The sequence below is a fragment of the Heterodontus francisci genome, chromosome 38, assembly GCF_036365525.1.
Source record: "Heterodontus francisci isolate sHetFra1 chromosome 38, sHetFra1.hap1, whole genome shotgun sequence".
NCBI lineage: Eukaryota > Metazoa > Chordata > Chondrichthyes > Heterodontiformes > Heterodontidae > Heterodontus > Heterodontus francisci.
The window spans coordinates 32,385,251-32,409,315 of record NC_090408.1 but is presented as its reverse complement, the minus strand read 5'-3'; the positions used below and the strand labels follow the sequence as shown (position 1 = coordinate 32,409,315).

General features: G+C 42.6%; 1 protein-coding gene across 1 annotated transcript in view; it reads left to right on the top strand.

The window, feature by feature from the left end:
• LOC137352504 (NT-3 growth factor receptor-like) overlaps positions 1-24,065 on the top strand; it is a 603,448-nt gene that overhangs the window by 340,269 nt on the left and 239,114 nt on the right. The window contains exon 11 of the mRNA XM_068018049.1: positions 1,197-1,299. Coding sequence (XP_067874150.1) covers positions 1,197-1,299 — 103 coding nt within the window. The remainder of the gene's footprint in view (positions 1-1,196; positions 1,300-24,065) is intronic.

Here is a 24,065-nt window from a genome sequence, read left to right as displayed (position 1 = left end):
GCAATTGGGGATGGGTAACAAATGCTGGCCTTGCCAGCGATGCCCACATCCCATGAAAGAATTTAAAAAAAAATGTGCCTAGGAATTGTAACACAAACTTTGTGTAGAAAATGCATTTAGTTACTAGACTTAGCATATTGACTCCAATTTTTCTAATGCAATAAAATATCACATGACCGATAATGTTAGCAAGTTCATACTACAAAAGTTGAACAAGTGAATAAGTAAGTTCTATAAATGGTTATATATTTAGAGGGAAGTAATTAGACTTTACCCTGCACAAGCAGACGTTTTGGCCCAACTGGTCTATGCTAGTGTTTACTTTCCATATGAGCCTCCTCCTACCCTACTTCATCTAATTCTATCAGCATATCCTTCTATTCTTTTCTGCCCCGTGTATTTATCCAGTTTTCCCATACTTGCATCAATGCCGTTCACCTCATCTACTCTGTGTGGTAGTGAGTTCCACATTCTAACCATGCTGTTTCTCCTGAATTTCATATTAGATTTATTTGTGACTATCTTATATTTGGACTCCCCCGCAAGTGGAATCATTCATTCTACTTCTACCCTATCAAAGCTGTTCATAATTTTATTAGGTCACCACTCAGCCTTCTCTTTTCTAGAGGAAAGAACCCTTTCTATTCAGTCTTTCCTGATGTTTATAAACTGATATTTACAATGGATATCCTTCCACCTAATGGCTCTGGTCAATAAAATAATAAAGACTGTAACAAACTAAACTAAACTTTATAAATAATTTTTAAATGATGTACATGCAAATCTTCCACCTGAGTGCAACTTGGACTATGCACTATAAAACTGAGCTTTGCCACATTACACCTGTCCTCTCCCAAGCAAGAATCCCCTCTTAGAATGAACACATGTCCAAGTCAGGGGGAGAAAACTGAACTGTGTATATTCCCCATGCTGGGGTGCAGACTGTATATTTCCTGTTTTGGGGTACAGATCGTGTATATACTCTTTGTTGGTGTAACATCATGTTAATTAAAAATGTCCTTTTAATTGGACTTTGTTTCATGAATATTTGATAGGTTGATACTTCAAAGGAATAAAAGAGAAACCAGACTGCTGCTCATTAAAGACACATTAAAGAGTGCCTGGTGATGGTGAGGCCAGAGTACTTTGAATTCCAGAGACGCCCTATCTGATGCTCTGCTTTGCCTCCCCCTCAGGTCTCCATCGCTGTTGGACTCGCGGCATTTGCCTGTGTCCTCCTGCTCGTCTTGTTCATAATGATTAACAAATATGGACGGCGTTCCAAATTTGGAATGAAGGGTGAGTAATGATACTGACGTGCCTCGGCTGCTCATTCTCATGATTTTGCAATGTTGCTGTGCTGTTTTATTTGGCAGGGGAAGGGAGGGGGTGAGCTTGTGAAGGGAATATGTTGAAGGTATTGTTGTCCATCAGAGGATGAATGAACTGTCGGGATTTAATGGACAAACTGAAAACGACAATCTTTTGGCTAAAAGATGATCAACAGATAAAGTTCTGATCAACGAATAGATAGAACTGGTGAAGCAATGGAGATTTTTTTTATTCTGGTTTTGCTTAAATTAGCATTTCTGTGAATTAAGATCAAAGCTTGACAGTATAGAGGTCTCAAATCTCATAGCAAATAATTGTTTGTTGATGAATGGTAGTTTGGTCCATTGGTTGGAATTATTCACATGAGGAGTGTTCCATCAGGATTCTTCGTCTGGATCAGACAGGCATATATCTTGAATGGATCAGTTTTGTTTTTTTGGTGCTGTTACGGTAAATATCATCCTTAATGCCATAGGTGGTGAGGAGATGAGAGATGAAAGGAAAAGTCTGGAAATTGTTACTGGTGCAGCAATGCCATTGAATACTGAAATGGAAGGTGGGCCAATCACAATTGTTTCCATGCTGTAGTGTTTGTTCAGTAACCTTGAGTTCCTACTACAGAGCCCCATTATGTAAGAACACAATTTTCCAGCTCTGTCACTGATTTGAACTTCTATGTAGCAAGACTCCATGCTGTAATTTCAGTTTTGCTGAATTTGCCTTTGCATTTCAACTATTTAAACCACGCCACATAACCTGTTCAAGCATTCATCTGAACATAGCACTACCGATTCCTAGTAAATCTTTGATCTGTAATATTGTAGTGGGCTTCTAATATGGCTGTTTGGTCAATGTTAGCAATTTGACATCAAACACCAATGAAATCCCAACATCAGTCCATGCTATCCATTTGATATTATCGACCAATCAGATTGTTGGAATGATATTTCCATCTGTTTTCAGCTGCATTGTATTTCCGTTTCCCCCCTCCATTAGTATTTTGCTTTGGGAATTTTACTCAGCCTATAAAGCACATTGTCATACAGGCCCCCACCTGCCAAGAATGAGGCATATTAATTTCACCACATGGACATTAAATTTCAAATTGTTGCTGGGAAGAAGAGATGGCCTGTTACAAGGAATTGGTAGGCCCCTGGCCAGAAAGACATTTTTGCATATTAGCAGACAGTTTTGGAACAAAGGAGCTATCCCCTGGTCCCATACAATACACAGAACAGACCTGGTTAAACCAGTCGGTCACGTGACCACTCTGCTGGCCAACTTGGGGTGTTTTACGTTGTCGAGACAGTGTTTGAACTGGCAGAAAACATAATGCTCCCGGACTGAAGAAGACCTCCCGTCTGCCTGTCTGCTCCCATCTCTTTCTCATGGAACTGAAACCCACTGAAGACACTTGAACCCCAAGAGAGAAATGTCTCCTACAGTGAACAAGGTTTAAGAAGAATACTGGGCCCCAGCGAAAAGCAAGATCTACCTACAAAAGGACTCTACAGTGAGCTCAAAGAACTGAAACAAACTCTTCAGATATTGCCTCAAACTTTTCCACTTTATCTTTCCTCTGCTCTTTTCTGTCTATTTGCATGTGTGTATTGTGTCTGCATGCTAGCGTGGGCACGTCATGCATCCGTAGGTATCAACCAAATTAGAGTTTAAGTTTAATAAAATTTCACCTTTCTGCTTTAAACCTAAGAAAGTCTGTTCGTGGTTGTTTCTTTACCATATAATTGGAAAGCGGTGAACCAGGATTCACCAAAGGGGAGCTAAAAATACAGTGTGTTTAAAAATAAAACCCTGTTACAGTAAGAACTGGTGAATGCTGAAAGGTACCTCTAGACCTCTTTCTCACCTGTTCGTAACAACATGTTAACTCTAAAACTCACCTTTAACTTCTACTTCTTGTGAGTGCTTTAGCTTTGCTCCCCTCCCTTCCTTCTCCCAATGCTGTGGCACTGGTTCTGCTGCTTCCATCTCTTGCTCTAGTTTTAAGAATGACCCCATTTCCCCACTGCTCCAGTCTCTGCTCCTACCACTCTCCCTGCCTCCATACCCGGCTCCCACCATTCTTCCCTGCCCCATACTCCACTCCCCACCTCCATGTTCCACTCATTAACTTTCTGCTCTCCCTTTCCTTCACAGTGCTGTCACACAACAGGCCACTCTTGACAGTGCAAACTCCCCTGCCTCCTTCTGGTGTAGCTTCAGTGCCTTGGGCACCATCACAGGAGATCAACTGGTTATTTAGCAAGCTTGTGACCAACTCGTTATCTAAAACTGCGTTAGATGAGTGTTAAAAGAAAAATTAATAAAAGGCCTCATGACCAGTGAGCCTTTTAATGAGTCCAATTTTTGTATAAACTGAAAGGCACAAGAACCACGTTCCATCTCTGTATTTAACTCTTGGTCAAAATCTGAAAGTTTTCTAACAAAAAGCATCACAAAGCACTATAATTTACTATCTATTTTTATGTACATCATTAAGCGCACTTTGTGCAAGATTGGAGTTGATGACAGCTTTTACCTCAGACTTTATTGTCACTGATGTGTTTTGACCACGGCACATTGTTCATTGTACTGTTACGATTCCATTAGGCCCCGTTAACTTTGAAAAAGAGAAAGTCAAATTCCCAGTTATTACTGAAAGAATTACGCCACAAGATTTCATCCTTTAAACAAAACACTTTACTGTACAAGAGTTAGACAAAATAAAACTACTGACTTCACACTACAATTTGGAAACACTTATACATTACACAGTCCTTTTTGATGACAAAACCTTTTGTGGTTAAAAGTCCCAAAAGCCTCCCAGTTGCAATGAGTTTGATCTCCCAGACTTTTCAAAAATCAATATTTTCTCCACTTCCTTCTCCAAGCACTTCCGCCCTGGACGTCTGTGGACAATGTGATTTCTGATGATCCTGTGGGCCCTTCGCTCCTCCACAAGCTTCAATTCTCAAAACAGGTTCAAATCTCCACAGCCTGTCGCTGTTATTCCTCAGAGAGCAGGTATTCTCTCTCCAGCTGCCATTGCTGGAGTCTTCTCTGCGAGGCTGCCACTGCTAATGGGTTCCCTTCTTACAGCCTGCTTTTTGTTTTCCAAAAATATACTTTATTCATAAAAATCTGTAAAAAAAAATACATTTGACATTCCAGAACGTGCAAAGGAAATCAGTTTCCTTCAGTAGTGAGTTGCCTCACAACCCTTCCATTCCATTTTACATGCAATGCACATTTGCTTTACAGCCTGCTTGAGGCCACAACGTGATAGTTCATTCCTTACAGTCTGTTTTCCTCCAAATATTCTGTCAAATTTATTTGGTCCTAGAATTCAATAGTGTATTGTTCTTCTCCAAAATGCAAAGACCAGAAGCCTGGTTTCATAAAGCTACTCAGCCTTTCCATTGCCCCCAGGTGTTACCACCTGCCTGTTTGTCTGCATGTTCTCAATGGCTGACTCCTTGTTTACAACCCAAACGTCTGGGAGGAAGAAACCCATTGTTCTTCAGGTGTTAGTGTTGTAGTCCCTGTTCTTTCGAAAACAGTCTTTGATCTGCTCCCCCAGTTGTCCTGGTAACGTTTTGCAGCATGGAGGTGAGGTCAGCTGACCTCCTGGACTCCATCCTGAACTTTTAAAAATCACTATCTTTAAAACCTAATCATGTTACAAGATCCAGCATCCATAACAGTACATTGAGGGATATAAAAGATATGAGGTTTTTTTTTTGATCGTTGAGACTAGCCATGTGGATTCTACTGGTCGCTTTTGGTCCTGTACATTATATTCTGACAGTGTTAAAAGCTAGTCTTAAGTTGGATCCACAAGGTTTGTTCCCAACTGATTGGAATGTTCATTAGCTGCAGTTTCCTAACCCCTTATGTATAAAATCCCTATCTTGTGTTTGAACCTCTCCATGACCTCGTATGTTCCCTGTTTCTGGAACCTCCTCCTGCCATGCAACTCCCACTCCATCAACCTCCCTGTTTCTCTTACTCCACCCTCTTGCATAATCCCCCTTTGCTTCACCCCTCCATTGGTAGCCACATCTTCATAGGGCTGGATCCCAAGCTCTGGAATTGTTTTCCTATACCCCTCAAGATGCTCCTTGAAACCTAACTCTTTGAGCAAACTTTAGGCCACTTCTCCTAAACCTCTTTTCTTTGTCTTGGCTTTTGTTTTCCTATACCTCTGTGAGGTACCTTGGGATGTTTATCTATAGTGAAGATGAAATTTAAATATAAGTTGCTACTGTTGTTGTCCAATACGAGCACAGGTGAAGGAAGGGGCAGGAAGCTCTTGTCCAGAAACTTCAGATTTCTGATGGCGTATAAGGAAAATAGAAACACCTCTTACATGTAGCAGTACACTGGCCCAAGATCAACAGAACTGTGTCTCCGCATTATGCATTCTGAATTGTTGCTGCTCATTGTCCTACTCACAGTAAGGCAAACTTTGAAGAATGACTGACTGCCTGTCCCTGAAGACATAGCTTCATAAATGGACACTACCTTAATCGCAAGGGTGCACTAATGTCTGCGCCAGTATCTGCCTCTGTCCTTTTGGAGTCACTGAACTAAGGTGACATACTGCTACAATACTGGATTTAAATCTTCATGCAGCTCCTAATGTTGCATTTGACATTTAAGCTGTGCTCACACTTGACTGTGCATAATATAGGGATAGTTCGAGTAGTTGATATAATGGGCCATGCTAATTGACTATGTTTGAATACTGGTATTTAGATTTAATTGCCACCATTGAATCAAAGTGCATCTTGTCTTCACTGTAATGTGATGGTTTGTTACTCTTCTGCCTTCTCGATGATAATCTTCAAACATAAATGTGACTTATCGGAGAGATGTGATGGCGCTGTAGCAGTGTATTGCCTTAAGATTTACCTTGCCCTCTGCATGAAACTGGCTGAAGATGCATCTGCTTCTGCTTAAAGAATGAAAACCGACAGACAGGAAATTTCAGCAGTGAAATATTTTATTTAACTTTGACTCAGAACAGTGAAGTGGGGGTGGAGGTCCAAGAGCAAAGAAGAGATCATTCCCCCCTCCCCTCCAGATATGATAAATATCTGGCTGAGGGCAGGGCTTTTGGGATTGATGAAGATGATCTAATATTCCATAGACCTCAATGGCAATGATGATCCTGGAAATGTTGCCTGTGGAAACACATCAGCCAGGGCTAAATAATATACGTGGACATATAGGAAATATTGTGCACTTTTGATCAACTAGCTTTGAGCTTACAAAATACATTGGTGGATCTTATTTAGAGATACAGCACTGAAACAGGCCCTTTGGCCCACCGAGTCTGTGCCGACCAACAACCACCCATTTATACTAATCCTACATTAATCCCATATTCTCTACCACATCCCCACCATTCACCTACCTATACTAGGGGCGACTTACAATGACCAATTTACCTGTCAACCTGTAAGTCTTTGGCTGCAGGAGGAAACCGGAGCACCCGGCAGAAACCCACACGGTCATAGGGAGAATTTGTAAATTCCTCACAGGCAGTATCCAGAACAGAACCCGGGTCACTGGAGCTGTGAGGCTGCGGTGCTAACCACTGTGCCACTGTGCTGCCCTCTTCGCTTGGGATTAAAATGTGTGGGTAGTGTCCAGGATAAAGGAGATGAAATGGATGGGTAGAATGTGGGTCTGGCTCTGTGCAGCAGTATGGGACTGAATTACTTTACTCCTATATATCAGACATAGTTCTGTTCCTTCAGATTTGATTGCACAAACTTGCTAACATGGTGGTGAATCTCTCTCACCCCATTCGATCACTGTAAGTGATCCTTTTGTGAATCAGGGACAGGATTGTTCCTTGGAGAGTAATCTTCAATATTAGAAAATGCTTGAACCTTAGAAATAAAATGTATTAGTTGCTTAGAAAATGACTTGACCAGCCCACTCTCAGCACTTAAATGTTGAATTATTGTTGCAATAAGGGGAATAAGGAGCTTCTCGTGATGTGGACCCACTCTGGTGGAGAGTCTGTGATGCGCACCAACTCTGCCGGTAGTGTCCATTTATACATCTGTGCCCCACGTTTGTTAGATCACTTTTCCAGTGCTATATCAATGACGTGAGTTATTCATCAGTTTCAGACCAACCTTGTTAATTCAGAATGAGCCACTTATTTACATCAAAGGAGGATCTAATGTGAAACATTGTTACCCTCAGTAAATAGATGGTCAGAATAATGGAAGAACATCCATGAAATTCAGATGAGTGTCACGTAGATGTATTGTTTTTCACATCACAGCTCTGGCTAATAATGGATTCAGCAATAAGTTAGGGCTCAGGCTTTTAAATATTTTGCACCTTGTCTTATGGTGTAAGAACAGTTTAGCACTGACAGAAATATGTTTTAAAAATAATTTTAGCTGTGTTGTACAACCCTGTTTAAAGGGGATAGGACAGTAACGATTTCTGATGCCTTGTTGCCCATTATTTAAGTGGCTGCCATTGGGCTGGGCACGACTAAAATAAATAGCCCTACTCTCAGAAAAAGGCATCAACCCTGCCGGGAACTGGGGTTCTTTCTGACAACCAGCAAATGGACATGGTAAAAGGAACAGTGCAGCAAGGCTATCTGGACTGTGTATAGTCATTGCTTTCAAATATTGTAGGGGGACAGGGTCCAAGGTGCCCTATTGGTGCAGTAGTGAGCGATGGTCATGCTATCATTCCCCATGTAATGGACAGTGGCCGTGTTGCGATTTCCTCTTGGCACTGGAGCAGGCATTTCAGAAGTCATATTGAATGATGATTTTAGTGCTGAATTTATACAATACAGTGATTTGATGAATATAAAGCTGCATGTGATGTGCATTATTTGTTGATATAGAACACTGCCAGTGTTCCTCTTGTAGCACCCATTCACCTGCACCTGCTGTAAACCCTCTTATATCCAATCTTGAGTTGTCTTTGCTCAAACAAAATATGAATAAATAGTTTGGAAGAACAATCTGACAGGAAGTAGACAGATGGAGGTTGAGCAGGCATTAAGGGGCTGATTAAAGTGTTTTTGAGAAGTGGCATAAGGTTCAGGCTTCTTTTCCCAACCAGGAGGCTCTTTTCTGATAGACAAGTCTCAGGGTACGACAGGGGCTAAATGCATCTTTGATGTTTAGACTCAGATTTGAAAGATCTCTGGTCCCTAGCAGTGCAGTTCTGCACCAATAAGCTCATCCTTTGAGTCTTTTAAATTCTCCCAGTTTTCTCTTCCCTATTCTGATGGCATCAACTCAATTCCAGAGGTGGCTGGACAGCTTTCAGCAACTCACCCAAGAGGCTGTTCTTCCTGTATGAAGCCAGACAGTGAACACCAGGGGGATATTCAGCTGTGGGTGGAAGCATAGCTGAGTCCCATCCCGACATTTCCAACATTTCAGGAGCTGATCTTAATTTTTTTTTTTGCTTTCCTAACCCAGAGGTACTGAGTCCAATTGTAGCACCCCTGCTATGATCATAGAACTCACAGACCGGGCATGCAGCCTTCCAGGTTGTTGCGCTCCAATATCAGGCTGGGATATGTTCTGTTCTGGATCAGAACTGCAAATTCAAATAGCAGCTGTGGAACCAATTTGCAAAAGAAAACAGAGAGTGGTGGCATGCCCTCAGGCAAGCATGAGAGAATGGTGCCCCCCCTCCCCTACCCCAGTACCCCACCAGGCATCCACCTGCTGGTCTCTGATGTGACTGAAATGATGTCAGGTAGCAGAGATGCAGAGAACAGTTCCATCACCGCCAATATTTGGTTGCTAACTGTCCCTCTTGTCATTTTATAAATGAGCAGACCCACTATCGAATGTTGAGACTGTTGATCTGGGCTCATCCTGTCTGCAGCCTCCACTAAATTCACTCTAGGTGGGAATAAATCTGTCACTATGTACTCACATCATACATAAATAATATGGGATATATAATAACAAAAAAAATGTCCTTCATAGCCTGTTTCAGCATGGCTGTCAGTGTTCTAAAGTGATGCCGCTTTAAAGCATTGTTCTGTGTGACAATCTTTGATCGTTTAACAAGATGTGAAACAATGTTGGACATGATTATTGCCATAAACCAACAGCACACCTTCACAGCTGACAGCAGAAAGCTACAAAATGAATAGTGATTGAGAATGAAAATTGCAGGTTTATTACAGCATATGTCTGACATTAGAAGGCAAATGTTCTAAGTGTATTTTTTTTGAGTAACGGACTTGAAAATGGCTTGTGTGCAATGCATATGTTACCTGCAGCTGGGATCGACACCTCAGAGCTGTGTGTAGCACAAGGAACATCAGTCCACTGTGATTTCAGAAGCATAGACACATCCTGTGATGGAACTGTTCTCTGCATCTCTGCCAGTTGACATCAGTTCAGTCGCATCAGAGACCAGCAGGTGGATGCCTGGTGGGGTACTGGGGTAGGGGGGCACCATTCTCTCATGCTTGCCTGAGGGCATGCCACCACTCCCTGTTTTCTTTTACAAATTGGTTCCACAGCTGCTATTTGACTTTGCAGTTCTGATCCAGAAGAACAGAACAAATCCATTACCAGCTCGTTGGCATTTCCCAGTCAAACCAATACCCTCTACATTCATCTGTGGGGTATTCCTGGTGAGGTTTTCTGATGACTGCTGTTGGGTTGCAGAAGGGTGTGGTAGCATTGATGCAGAAGCAAATTTAGTGTCAGCTTTGGTTTCAGATGATCAGATCTTTGTGTTGGATTATGAAGCTGGCTATGTGACCCTAAGATGGTGATAAATAGTAGAGTGATCCATTGAAACCTAATGTTGAGAGTGGGAGGTGATAAGCATGTGCATTCTACTGTAGCCTTTAGAGTACACAATGTACAATGCAATTTCAAAACACTACAACACTACATGGGAGGGCTTGTGATATGAGCTGGCAGCAGGAGAGGCCCAGCATTACTCATTGACGCTGTTGCTGTTTAAGGTGAACTTAAGGGAGGTAGTCGATGTCGAGGGTACACCTCCCTAATGAGATCGTGGACCAATAATCTGCCCTTGTTCTTCTGCCGCAATCCCGATAATCTCAAGCCAGACATCATTTGCTCTTACTCCATGCTCTGGCTCAAATGCTTTCGCTTAGAGGAATTAGATAGTGTCCGTGAACCTCCTCTGAACTGCTTCCAATGCAACTACATCCCTCCTCAAGTAAGGGGACCAAAACTGTCGGCAATACTTCAGGTGCGGTCTCACTAATGCCTTGTACAGTTGCAGCAACACTTCCCTGCTTTTATACTCTATTCCTTTAGCAATAAATCCCAGAATTCCATTTGCCTTCCTTATTACCTGCTGCACCTGCATACTAGTTTTCTGTGATTCATGCACGAGGACACCCAGATCACTCCTGCACCGAAGCACTCTGAAGTTTCTCTCCATTTAGATGATAATTTGCCTTTCTGTTCTTCCGACCAAAATGGATAACCTCACACTTATCCACGTTAAACTCCATCTGCCAAATTTTGTTCCATTCACCTAACATATCCATATCCATTTCTAAATTTCTTATTTCTTTATTGGAACTTACTATCCCACCTATTTTAGTGTTACCTGCAAATTTGGCTGTAGTACCTTCTATCCCTGCATCCAAGTCATTAATATAGATTGTAAATAGTTGGAGCCCAAGGACCGAACCCTGTGGCAGCCCACTAGTTCCATCTTGCCAACCAGAAAAAGACCCATTTATCCCGACTTGCCTCTTGGCTGTTCCTTTTCCTGCTATTTGTTTTTCTAATGATCTGATTTGCTTTCCACTCACTCCTATTTGTAAGAATTGACCATGTATCACATTACCCATTCATTCTGGCTGCAATCTGGATCCGTGGTCCCTGCAGATTTCTAAACCAACTCTTTATCTGGGCCTGTGATCCTTTCCACAGTGACATTTCCAGTACTTTACCTGCCAAGTGATGTCAATCAGCTACCTCATTTCATCAAAAGACAGCAGCACATGTTTGAAATCTCATCGTTCACCAAGTAATCCATCTTGTAAAAGAGCATTTTTTATTACGTATCTAACCTAGTTGGTCTTAATTGGGTTTCAGTCGTAGTCAGGAGATCCATTTGAAAATGACGATATAAATGAGTTGTTGGGGATGCCTTGGATTGGTGTCAGACTCGACAATTCACCCACCAATTCATCACCTCTTATTTTATTTACTGCCACACATGCAGCAAGCAGAACATTTCCTCTCACATTTACATTTCAGTAAACAGAGTTAATTAAAAAAAGATTAAATGGATCTCTCAGCCTCGGAAATGGAGGGGGGAGAAACGAGATTGCTTTCTGGAAAATTTATGAACATAACCCACAAACTAGTTCATTAAAGTGAAATTAGTTGTATAATTTTCCGTAGTGACTGCTGCACCCATGCAGTCATACATTACAACATACTATCATGATCCAGTCTTCATTGACCATCAGCAGAACCTCACTGGGAATTACAAACTAAGCCCTATTAACCCTTCAAGGGGTGTGCTGTGTCTTTGCTTTAATACCTACACAAGCAGTGCATTTGGATTGTGATGCAGACTGTCGGATTCCAGCCATTGCCTTCTCCTGGCTGACAGATACTCAGCACATTTGTGAGCAATAAATGTCATTTTCTGATTAAAATGGGTTAGCATGTACATTGAAGGGACACAGGGGAGATGCTTGCACTGTTGTGGGGGCAGGCAGGGAAGCACAGACATGTGATTTATGGTAGGAGGGCTCTTGTGCAGTTGCAGAGAATGAAGCCTTTTTATGCAGCAACATACTGTCTTACTCGCTCTGTGTTATCCCTGCTACATTACCCTTCTATGTTACCCTCAACTTAAACTTGACTGAAAACAATTGAGTAAAGAAGATTGAGGAATTATCTGATACTGGAATATTAAAGGTGAATTACTGTGGGGGTTTTCGTGCTGTTAAATAGAGATGCATTACTTTACTTTAGAATGGTATTTTTGGAAAGTATTTTGCACTTTATTTGGTAGGATCCCAGCTTCGTTCAGAAGTTGTTCTCAAGACTGTTTATTTTTAAAGCGAACGGAAAATGCAAAATGTTTTCAACAATGGAGATTACCCCTGTCATGATTATATTTGTTGGAGGAGGTAAAAGAGGATGAACATCGGGCAACTCAGAAAGCCTGGCATGAGATCTGGAACCTTCTGCAGCTACCCAAACACTAATAAGGATCATTCCTCAATGTAACTGTGGATCTATGGCCAGAATTTTACCAGCTCTCTGGGCTAGGAGGTGGGAGGGCTGGTAAAATGGCGGAGGAAGGCGCAGGAGGGAAGCCTGATGTTTTCCTACCACCACGGCATATTCACAGAAGTGGGAACAGCAGCGGCACAATCACTCATTGACCGGAGGTGGGCAGCCAATTAATTTAATTAAATGGCCAATTAGTGGCTACTATCCAGCCCCACCGGCATTTTACCACTGGTGGGACAGGCTCCTGCCATGTGGGGAAACCACCAGGTCTATTCAGGCAGTCTTCCAGTGGGTTCCCGATAGGAGCGGGGATCTTCTTTTATGGCCGCTCCATGGCCCACGGAGGAGCCCCCCAGCAACTGCCCCCGTTGCTGCAACGCCACTGCTGGAGGGTTCACCCTCCACACTCACACCCCCACCCCCTCCACCATCCCCTACCCCCACCCGATCGCCAGGGCCTGCCTGCTTGGCCCCGGCACATTTAAAGTAAATCTTCCCTGCCCTTTGAGGATGCCTCAACATGGAGGTCCCCTCTCCTTCACCCTGCAGCCTCAGCAGTGGCGCTGCTCAGCTGCTGGCCCTCTAATTGGGCTCAGGACCCACTTTCAGTGCCGGCAGCGGGATTACCCACCTTTTCGTAAAATCCAGCCCTATGTGTCAGGAGGCTTGTGTGTTCTGTAGGGCATATGGAACTGCTACCCACTCCAGGATGATCTGTATTGTACAGAAATCCTCTATGCTATTGCCAGGATGGCATTAGATTCTGTTGCAATTCCATGCCAAATGCTGCACATCTTTGGAGATGTTTTGCAGTGCCTTCATTTGGTTCTGATAATTTCATCTTTTCATGGCGGGGCCCTTAATCCAAATGCACAACAGCCAGGATGTGGCATTTTCAAAGCTCCACTCAGATATGTTGTGCTCCAACTCCAATACCTCATCCTCTGGTATCTTGTGAATTCCTTACAAAGAATATTTGTATCATATTAAGGTAACCTGGCTTGTGAGTGCAAGTGCCAGGATTCTTGATGGAGTGGCTTGATTTCTGTTAGCAGTGGCAGATGTTGAAGGATATGGCATTGTCTTCCTTCTCTCTCTTCTCTCTTCTCTCCTCCTCTCTTTTCTCTCTCTCTCTCTCTCTCTCTCTCCGACATCCTCCTTCTGGCTTCTGTGAAGATAAGAATGTGAACTGCTATGACTTTCTTGCTGCTGCTTTTTCTTCCTCTTGACTTGTGCAGACATCTCCTCAAATTATAAGCCTCAAAGCAAAGGAATCATTTCCAATCTTTGACCATTGGTACTTGGTCAGCACAAACCATCTGTGGGTCCCAGCCCTTCCACATCTCCATCCCTTACAGCATTAGCTGACTGAGTTGTTAGGATTTGCCTGTCTTTCTCAAGAACTATACACAATCTTTTCCTTTGTGTTGAAAGAATACTCATTGTCAGAATGTGTGAAATTTGATAATTCTTTAAGAATTCTCATCCCTTTTTATGCCATTCCCATAGAGATAGTGAGGCTTCAAATAGGCATTTCAGGATGCTGTATCAATTAAACTGAAGATTTGTGAATTTTAAGGTAAATGTAGGCCTACTGTCTGAAATATACAAAATATATATTGACATAAGCTTGCAGCCATAACATTTACCTGTGCTGTTTTTTTGCAGTCATTAATTCTTGTCTTACATGAGAGAGGTCAACTACAAAGATTAGATTAGATTAGATTAGAGATACAGCACTGAAACAGGCCCTTCGGCCCACCGAGTCTGTGCCGAACATCAACCTCCCATTTTATACTGATCCTACACTGATCCCATATTCCTACCAAACATCCCCACCTGTCCCTATATTTCCCTACCACCTACCCATACTAGTGACAATTTATAATGGCCAATTTACCTATCAACCTGCAAGTCTTTTGGCTTGTGGGAGGAAACCGGAGCACCCGGAGAAAACCCACGCAGACACAGGGAGAACTTGCAAACTCCACACAGGCAGTACCCGGAATCGAACCCGGGTCCCTGGAGCTGTGAGGCTGCGATGCTAACCACTCCGCCACTGTGCCGCCTACGACTCATGGAATGTCTCTCCCATGCCTGTAGCTTGTTCTTCTTGACTATAAACGTCAAGAAAACCATGGTCATGGGGCAACGTGTTGCACCTCTGCCCTGATCACACGAAATAACACTCCACTGGAAGTGGTTAGCAGATTCTGCTACCTTGGGTCCACGGTGACAGACAATCTGTCCCTTGATGCAGAGCTCAATACACACATAGGGAAAGCAGCTACTATCTTTGGCTATCTTGCAAAACATGCATGGGATAACACCAAGCTGACCCTTAGGATCAAGCTCATGGTTTATAAGGCCTATGCTCTCAGCACCTTGCTGTATGGGGAATTGAATACAAAAGTAGGGAGGTTATGCTTCAGCTATACAGGGCATTGGTGAGACCACATCTGGACTACTGTATACAGTACTGGTCTCCTTATTTAATGAAAGATGTAAATGTGTTGGAGGCAGTACGGAGAAGGTTTACTAGAATAATACCTGGAATGGGTGGCCTGTCTTACAAGGAAAGATTGGACAGGCTATGCTTGAATCCGCTGGAATTTAGAAGAGTAAGAGGCGACTTGATTGAAACATTTAAGATCCTGAGGGGTCTTGACAGGGTGGATGTGGAAAGAATGTTTCCCCTTGTGGGAGAATCTTGAACTGGGGGTCACTGTTTAAAAATAAGAGGTTGCCCATTTAAGACAGAGGTGAGGAGAATTTTTTTCTCTCAGAGGGTCGTGAGTCTTTGGAATTCTCTTCCTCAAAAGGCAGTGGAAGCAGAGTCTTTGAATATTTTTAAGGCAGAGGTAGATAGATTCTTGATAAGCAAGGGGTTGGAAGGTTTATCAGGGGTAGGTGGAAATGTGGAGTAATCAGTTCAGCCATGAACTTATTGAATGGCGGAGCAGGCTTGAGGGATCGAGTGACCTACTCCTGCTTCTAATTCGTATGTTCGTATGGCTGTGTAACATGGGCGATTTACCACTATCAGGAAAAGAAGCTTAATAATTTCCATCTTCTCTTTCTGCGGCTCATTGTTGGTATATTCTGGCAGGACAAAATCACAAATGTGACATTCCTCTCAAAGGCAGAGCTCCCAAATGTGTTGGCACTAATCAAACAGAGTTGGCTTTGGTGGATTGGACACATCCACATGATGGAAGATGGTCGCATACCCAAGGACCTTCTGTATGGTGAGGTAGCCGGGGCCAGACGACCAGTGGGGCGCCCAAAGCTCCGCTTCAAGGATGCTTGCAAGTGTGACATGAAGGCTCTAAATGTTGACTATCACACACGGAAATCACTAGCTGGCAACAGAGGGAAATGGCGCCACATCCTGTGACTAGTGGGCACTACCATGATGACCAGTTGCGACAACAGCTTGGCAACAGGTGCCAACATCAAAAACAACAACTCACAATGTCACCTGCCTCTCAAGGACTGGCCTTCACAACCATCAACAAAGGTGCACCAAGAGAATACACCCCACTTAAATGGATTGTTTGCTGCATGTCCATCCTTCATGGATAGAAGGATATGAACCAACATTAGAGAGGACACTTGGAGGTTAAGGAATTGCCACTCGCAACCTGTGAGGCCAATTTGAATAGGAGGAATATTTATATCAATCACTGGAAAGTTTGTCACTTGTTCCTGTTGGAGTCATGTCTTCAACTTCTTAAATGCCTGTTCTACTTTGAGAGTAGTCCAGCTTTAAATGCTACAGCTATCCCAATACAAGTACTTCCTCTGGCCACCATCCCTGCAGATATTTTCTGGGCCTCTCAGTCACAGTGCATCCATTGCTGTTAGCACTGACATCCTTTGTCCAGTCCATCAATATTCTAATGAGCTGGCCCCACCATCGGGTGAGAGAAAGTCAAGTCCCATCACACTTCCAGCAGTGGATCACAGGGCTTAGTATTTCAGCCTCAAGAGTTGGGTGTTTGCCCAAAGGTGAGGTGAGGTTTGCCTTCCAGGTAAAACCCTGAGGAAGCTCTTCTGGAGAGAAGTCAACTTTAAGAAGTCCCACTCCAGGACTTGAGCACAACAATCTAGGCTGACACTCCAGTGCAGTACTGGGGGAGTGCTGCAATGCCAGAGGTGCCATCTTTCAGATGAGATGTTAAACCTAGGCTCTGTCTGCTGTCTCAGGTGGGCATAAAAGATCCCATGACATTATTTTGAAGAAGAACAGGGGAGTTCTGCCTGGTGTCCTGGCCAATATTTAACCCTCAATCAACATCACAAAACCACATAATTGGTCATTATCACATTACTGTTTGTGGGACCTTGCTGTGCACAAACTAGCTGCTGTGTTTCCTACATTACAACTGTGACTGCACTTCAAAAGTACGTTATTGGCTGTAAAGTGCTTTGGGACATCTGGTAGTAGTGAAAGGCACTATATAAATGCAAGTCTTTCTTACTTTGTTGGACTTGGGCTCTTCACCAACCATGTGCCAGTATGTAGGTGAGCCATTAGTATCTGGTTGGGAATGTTAATTTTGGTTCAAACCATCTTTAGTAATCAGCTCAAGTGACTTGCACCATCCCTTAAGTTGAAGAAGTAAAAATTGAGGCCCTCGAAAGTTGATAGCACAGCTTGTAATTTCAGGCTTCAAATACTCCAGCTGAATCTGTTGCTGCTGAAAAGCTGAGAAACCTTAGTTTGACCTCAACAAATTATTTAATATAAAACAGCGCCAAAGTTAAATGGTCTAATAGAATACGTTTCCATTTGTAGAACTTATGTCCCAGCCCTGAACAAAGATATTTGGGTTATTTTTGAAATTTTCTTTTTCCTTTCCTCCTCCTCCTTGAGTCCTCAATCAGAAGGCTTCTGTCGGTGGATTGATGTGGCTCCTGCTCTGTGAATGTGTTGAAACACCCTTCAAATATTCTTCATCTGCTGTGGCTCACTGAATATTTAACCAATGTAGAGAAAGTATTTGAGCATCATTTCCAACTCTTAAGCTTTCCCAGTCCCTGTGGAGTTCGAAGAAGAGAACACAAGGTTCCCTGAATAAACTGAAGGAAGAGTCACTCGTCATGTGAGAGAAGTGAAAATGGAACTTGGAGCCTCTGTGGCTTTGGGCTCTTTTATTGTCAGCTTTCTCTGGTGAGGTGAGAATGAGAACTTTAATTGTGAAAGAAATGAACCCTGCAAAGCAAGGGATTAGACCTGCCACTTACAATAGTATCTTTCCTGAGGTGTGACTAAAGGGATTTGCAGCTGTCAATACACAGAAGTAAACTTTTACCTTGCAGTTTCTCAGTGGAGGAGTAACTACTCTGTCACAAGTATGATTCACACATACAACCTGCAACCATCAAAGCACCTGAAGAGGCAATTTCTTGTTTGGGCAAAATGAATGTTGATAAAAATCGTGGATGCATTGGTGATCATCTATCAAAATTTTATAAATTCTGCAAAGGTGTCTGCAGATTGGAAGGTTGCAAGTGTACCCTACTGTTTAAGAAAGGAGGAAGAGAGAAAACAGGGAACTACAGATCTGTTAGCCTGACATAGGTAGTAGGGAAAATACTGGAAACTATTATAAAGGATGTGATTACTGGACACTTGGAAAATAATGGTCTGATTGGGCAGAGTCACATGAATTTATGAAGGAGAAACCATGTTTGACAAACTTGTTCGAATTTTTTGAGGATGTTACTAGCAGAGTGGATAAGGGGAAACCAGTGTTTGGACTTTCAGAAGGCTTTTGATAAAGTCCCACAAAGAAGGTTAGTAAGCAAAATTAAAGCACTTGGGATTGGGGGGTAACATACTAGCATGGATTGAGGATTGGGTAACAGGCAGAAAACAGAGAGGAAGAATTAGTGGGTCATTCTCAGGTTGGCGGACTGTGACCGGTGGGATACTGCAAGTATCAGTGCTTGGGCCCCAGCTGTTGACAGTCTATATCATTGTAATATTTCCAAGTTTGCAGACAACACAAAACTTGGTGGGAATGTGAGTTGTGAGGAGGATGCAAAGAGACTTCAAGGGGATTTGGGCGGGTTGAGTGAGTGGGCAAGAACATGGCAGATGGAATATAATGTGGATAAGTATGAGGTTATCCACTTTGGTAGGAGGAACAGAAGTGCAGAGTATTTTTTAAATGGTGAGAGATTGGAAAGTGTTGATGTCCAAAGGGACTTGGGTGTCCTTGTTCATAAGTCACTGAAAGCTAACATGCAGGTGCAGCAAGCAGTTATGAAGGCAAATGGTATGTTAGCCTTTATTGCAAGAGGATTGAGTACAGGAGCAAAGAAATCTTGCTTCAATTGTATAGAGCATTGGTGAGGCTGCACCTGGAACATTGTGTGCAATTCTGGTCCCCTTACCTGAGGAAGGATATACTTGCCACAGAGGGAGTGCAGCGAAGATTCACCAGACTGATTCCTGGGATGGTGGGATTGTCCTATGAGGAGAGGTTGAGGAGACTGGGCCTGTATTTTCTGGAGTTCAGAAGAATGAGAGGCAATCTCATAGAAACCTTACAAAATTCTTAAAGGGATAGACAGGGTAGATGCAAAAAGGATGTTTCCCCTGGCTGTGGAACCTAGAACCAGGGGACACAATCTCAGAATAAAGGGCAAGCCATTTAGGACTGAGATGAGGAGGAACTTCTTCACTCGAGGGTGGTAAATCTTTGGAATTCTGTGCCCCAGAGGGTGTGGGAAGCTCAGTCACTGAGTAGGTTCAAGGCAGAGATTGATGGATTTTTAGTTGCTGGTGGCATCGGAGGATGTGGGGATAGTGCAGGCATATGGCGTTGAGGTAGACAATCATCCCTGATCTAGAATGGTGGTGTAGGCTCAAAGGGCTGAATGGCCTACTCCTGCTCTTATGTTCTTAAGTTCATTCTGTCCTGCCATTAGAAATATCGGACAGGTAGATATGGAAATATTGTTGACATGATTTCTGTGATCTATTGCAGAAGCTGCTCTGTGTATTGGTTGATCTACCACAAACTGTATCCTCTATGATGAGTGATCTATCAATAGACTGCATGCTCTATATTTAGTTATCTGTCACAAACTGTACCCTCTATAGTCAGTGAACCAACACAGACTGCATACTCTATATTCAGTAATCTATCACAATCTGTACTATATTCAGTGATATATCACAGACTGTACGCTGTATTCAGTGATCTACCACAAACTGAACCCTCTATGTTCAGTGGGCTATTACAGTCTGTATTCAATAATGTAATACTGACTAAACACTATATTCAAGAATCCACTGCAGACAGAGTGCTCGATATTTAGTGTTTTATCAAGGAGTTTGTGTTCTTTGGTTAATATTTTGGGTCTTTTATGCAACTACTGAGGAGCACCACACCACTTGCCAATTTATTGCAGAACTTGCCCCTCCAACATTCCACTTTCATAGATGTTGAGGATGCTAAAGTGTTGTCAGAGCAGCAATGGTTATAAAGTGAGTGGGAGGGAGGTGTGAAGTTAAAGCACCTTGGCTGTTGTGAGAAACCTGTGTATACAGTCGGTCCAATAATTAGAGTCAGAGTCATAGAGTCAAGAGTTTTACAGCACAGAAACAGGCCCTTCGGCCCACTGTGCCTGCGCCGACCATCAAGCACCCCTGTCCTAATTAATCCCATTTCCCTGCACTTGGCCCGTAGCCTTGTATGTTATGGCGTTTCAAGTGCTCATCTAAATATTTCTTGAATGTCGTGAGTTTTCCTGCCTCTACTAATTGTCTAATTTCTTGCCACAATTTCTTCGATCACAATGATATTAAGCCATAATCTGCTGTAGCAGGGCATCTAATGGCATCTGCTATAAGTCAGACTTGTTCTTGCACGTTTAAGTTTTTACATCTTTTGTGAGGCAAGTTGCTGAAAATGTCAGCTGATAACATCACAGCGAGGGAAACCAGGCAAGCAACTGTGTGTCTGTTGGTCAATTAGTTTGAAGGATTGTGAAATTATTTATTTATTTATTTAGAGATACAGCACTGAAACAGGCCTTTTGGCCCACCAAGTCTGTGCCAACCATCAACCACCCATTTTATGCTAATCCTACATTAATCCAGAGCTGGCGGGCAGCCATAAAGACAGGGCTAAATTGTGGCGAGTTGAAGAGACTTAGTAGTTGGCAGGAAAAAAGACAGAGGCGCAAGGGGAGAGCCAACTGTGCAACAGCCCCGACAAACAAATTTCTCTGCAGCACCTGTGGAAGAGCCTGTCACTCTAGAATTGGCCTTTATAGCCACTCCAGGCGCTGCTTCACAAATCACTGACCACCTCCAGGCGCATATCCATTGTCTCTCGAGATAAGGAGGCCCAAAAGAAAGAACATTAATCCCATATTCCCTACCACATCTCCACAATTCTCCTACCACCTACCTACACTAGAGGCAATTTACAATGGCCAATTTACCTATCAACCTGTAAGTCTTTGGCTGTGGGAGGAAACCGGAGCACCTGGTGGAAACCCACGTGGTCACAGGGAGAACTTGCAAACTCCACACAGGCAGTACTTAGAATCGAACTCAGGTCGCTGGAGCTATGAGGCTGCGGTGCTAGCCACTGCACCACTGTGCCACCGAAATTGATAGCATAAGGACTGAGAAGGAAGTATAAGTCAGGAGGAAGGGTGAATGCAATGTTAAATCAGCTACAGAAAGCGGAATAAAGAGAGGGAATTTTTTTTTTTAAGTGAGAAAAAGAACAGAAAGGAAATATATATATATATATTTTACATGTTTTTAAAATCTCCAACAATTAAAACCTAAAGAAATGAGACTCCACAGTTGTAAAAGTTAATTTTCAGTGCCAGAGAGGTTGAATGGCAGTAATTCTCACATATCACATTGTTAAAGGGGTATTTAGACTGAAATGGACAAGATTTAACTCTCTGTGCTGAGTTTAGATCATATCTACCATACAAATATAGGGGATGGTGGTGTAGTGGTAATGTCACTGGACTAGTAATCCAGAGCCCAGGCTAATGCTCTGGGGACATGGGTTTGAATCCCACCATGGCAAATTGTGAAATTTGAATTCAATTAATAAATATGGAATTAAAAGGCTAATCTAATGATGACCATAAAGCCATTGTTGATTGTTGTAAAACCCATCTGGTTCACTAATGTCCTTTAGGGAAGGAAATCTGTTGTCCTTGCCTGGTCTGGCCTAAATGTGACTCCAGACCCACAGCAATATGGTTGACTCTTAAAATGCCCTCTGAAATGGCCTAGCAAGCCATTCAGTTCAAGGGAAAATTAGGGATTGGCAACAAATGCTGGTGAAAACATCCCACAAAATGAATAAAAAACTTCACTCTGTTCAATGCATTTCAATGGCGAGCCAGACAGTGGGATGTTGTTTTTGCGAAGCTAATGGCAGAGGGTGATTTCAGACAGCAACTTTTGGATTTCCACATTTAACCGTGTAGCTGCCCTCACTTTAAGTTGCAGTCACATAACTAACAGTGAGTGCCATTCACCCCATGGTTATTTTAACAGCAAATTATGGACCATTGTTACTGATGGATTTTCTTTTGATGAATCACACAATTAAACAGCCAAATGTATCAGTACTCCTCTGCTACTCATTAAACTTTGTTCATCTGCAAATTGCTACTTTGAAAATTTGGAATTGCAGGTTCGGATCTGCTCTTATTCGCCCACACGTAATGCGAGGACAGTAACTGATTATTCAGTCACTCTTTTCCTCAGCTCTTTTTTCATCCAGACTCGATGAATGGGTAGAGTGTGACTGTATCTTTTTGGTCTTTACCATAGGTAATTTCTTAGGTTTTGTGCCACCCTTGTAAGTGCACCTCATCTTCTGTATGAGTTGGAGTGCACCATTTCTGTCCAATATCTGGATAAATATAGTCAGGCCAAAAGGAGTTGGAATTTTTAAGCTACTAAATGTAGATGTAGGATAAATTAATTCACCACGTGTTCCAAAGCTGCAAGGACCACTCGAGCGGAACCTGGGTCAGTGAAACAGTGATATAGCATTCAATCCATCTTTGATTGTGGGAGATTGGTGAATTTACTCTGAAATGTAAGATCCAAGGCATTGAGTCATTGTCTGTCTGGTTTCTAAGTACTTTAAGACCATTTTCCTCTGTCCTACTCCCAAATGGTGCTTGAAAAATGCATATGTTGCAGAGGGAAAATGTGTGGTAATCCTTTGATTCTGTTTTCTTCCTGAATACACCTTTGCTTTTTCCTTTAAGACCCTCCTTAAAACCCATCTCTTTGAGCAAATTTTTGGTCACCCATCCTAATTTTGACTTTGGGTGATCTTATAAATTTTGAAAATCGGGAGAGATATGTAATGGACAGCTGGTCAGTTGTCATCCAAAAGTGAAAATTACCCCCAATATCTCCTCCTTTGACCTGGGGACTGTTTTTGTCTGATTACGCCTCTTTGAAGCTTCCTGGGACATTTTTCTATATTAAAGACATTATATAAATGCAAGTTGTTGTTGAATAGCACTGCATCTGAATTTTCTCTATGTTCTTACCTGATGTCTGCATGAAGGAGAACACAGCAATGTAACTATTGTTCAGTGAACGTGAGAAGCTTCAAACCCAAATTTACTGCAGTAAAAGAGGTTCAATTCAGCGGCAAACTGTTTCCATAAAATTCTGACAGGGCTAATTCCTGAGTTTAGGTGCCATCAATCGTAAAGGGCAAGCAGGGATTGTCAAAATAGGCCTTCATTTGTGTCATTTTGCTGCATCAGGACGTGTTGCTGATCGCTGTTGGTGTTCTACAATTGGTGATGGCATCCGTGGGCAGTACTGTACCACCCCACCCCCTTTTGAAACATGGCATATTTAAAGGTAGGTGCAAGGAAACAACAAACCTCTGTCAGCTTCTGAATCCATTCACCGCTTAAGGCATAAATCCTTATTACCCTGTCACAGAGAAGGAACCCCTCACCCCCTCCAATCTCAGACCTTACACCTACTCCATGCCCAAGGGCAGAAAATAAGAAGCTTTACAGTCCAACCGGCACCGTCCTCCTCTTCCCGCACCATCATTCTTCCTACCCATACCCCTTTACCTATTTGTCACATGTTGCCCACTCTATTGCCAGCTCCCATAGGGGAAGGCACACTAAAATAAACAAGGGGAAAAAAGACTTGTAAATTTCAGCTTCTGGCTGTCAAAAATGGATTTCAACAGTTCAAAATCTAAAACTGTGATTGAGCAGTGCATTGAGAATTACTTCACTTCCAATGTTACAGAAAAAGTAGGTGGGAAGGCATGTTGTGATAAGGACACAAAGAATCTGCAAAGGGATATAGATAGGTTAAGTGAGTGGGCAAAAACTTGGCAGATGGAGTTCAAAGCGGGAAAGTGTGAGGTCATCCACTTTGGTAGGAAGAATAAAAAGGCAGATTATTATTTAGATAGA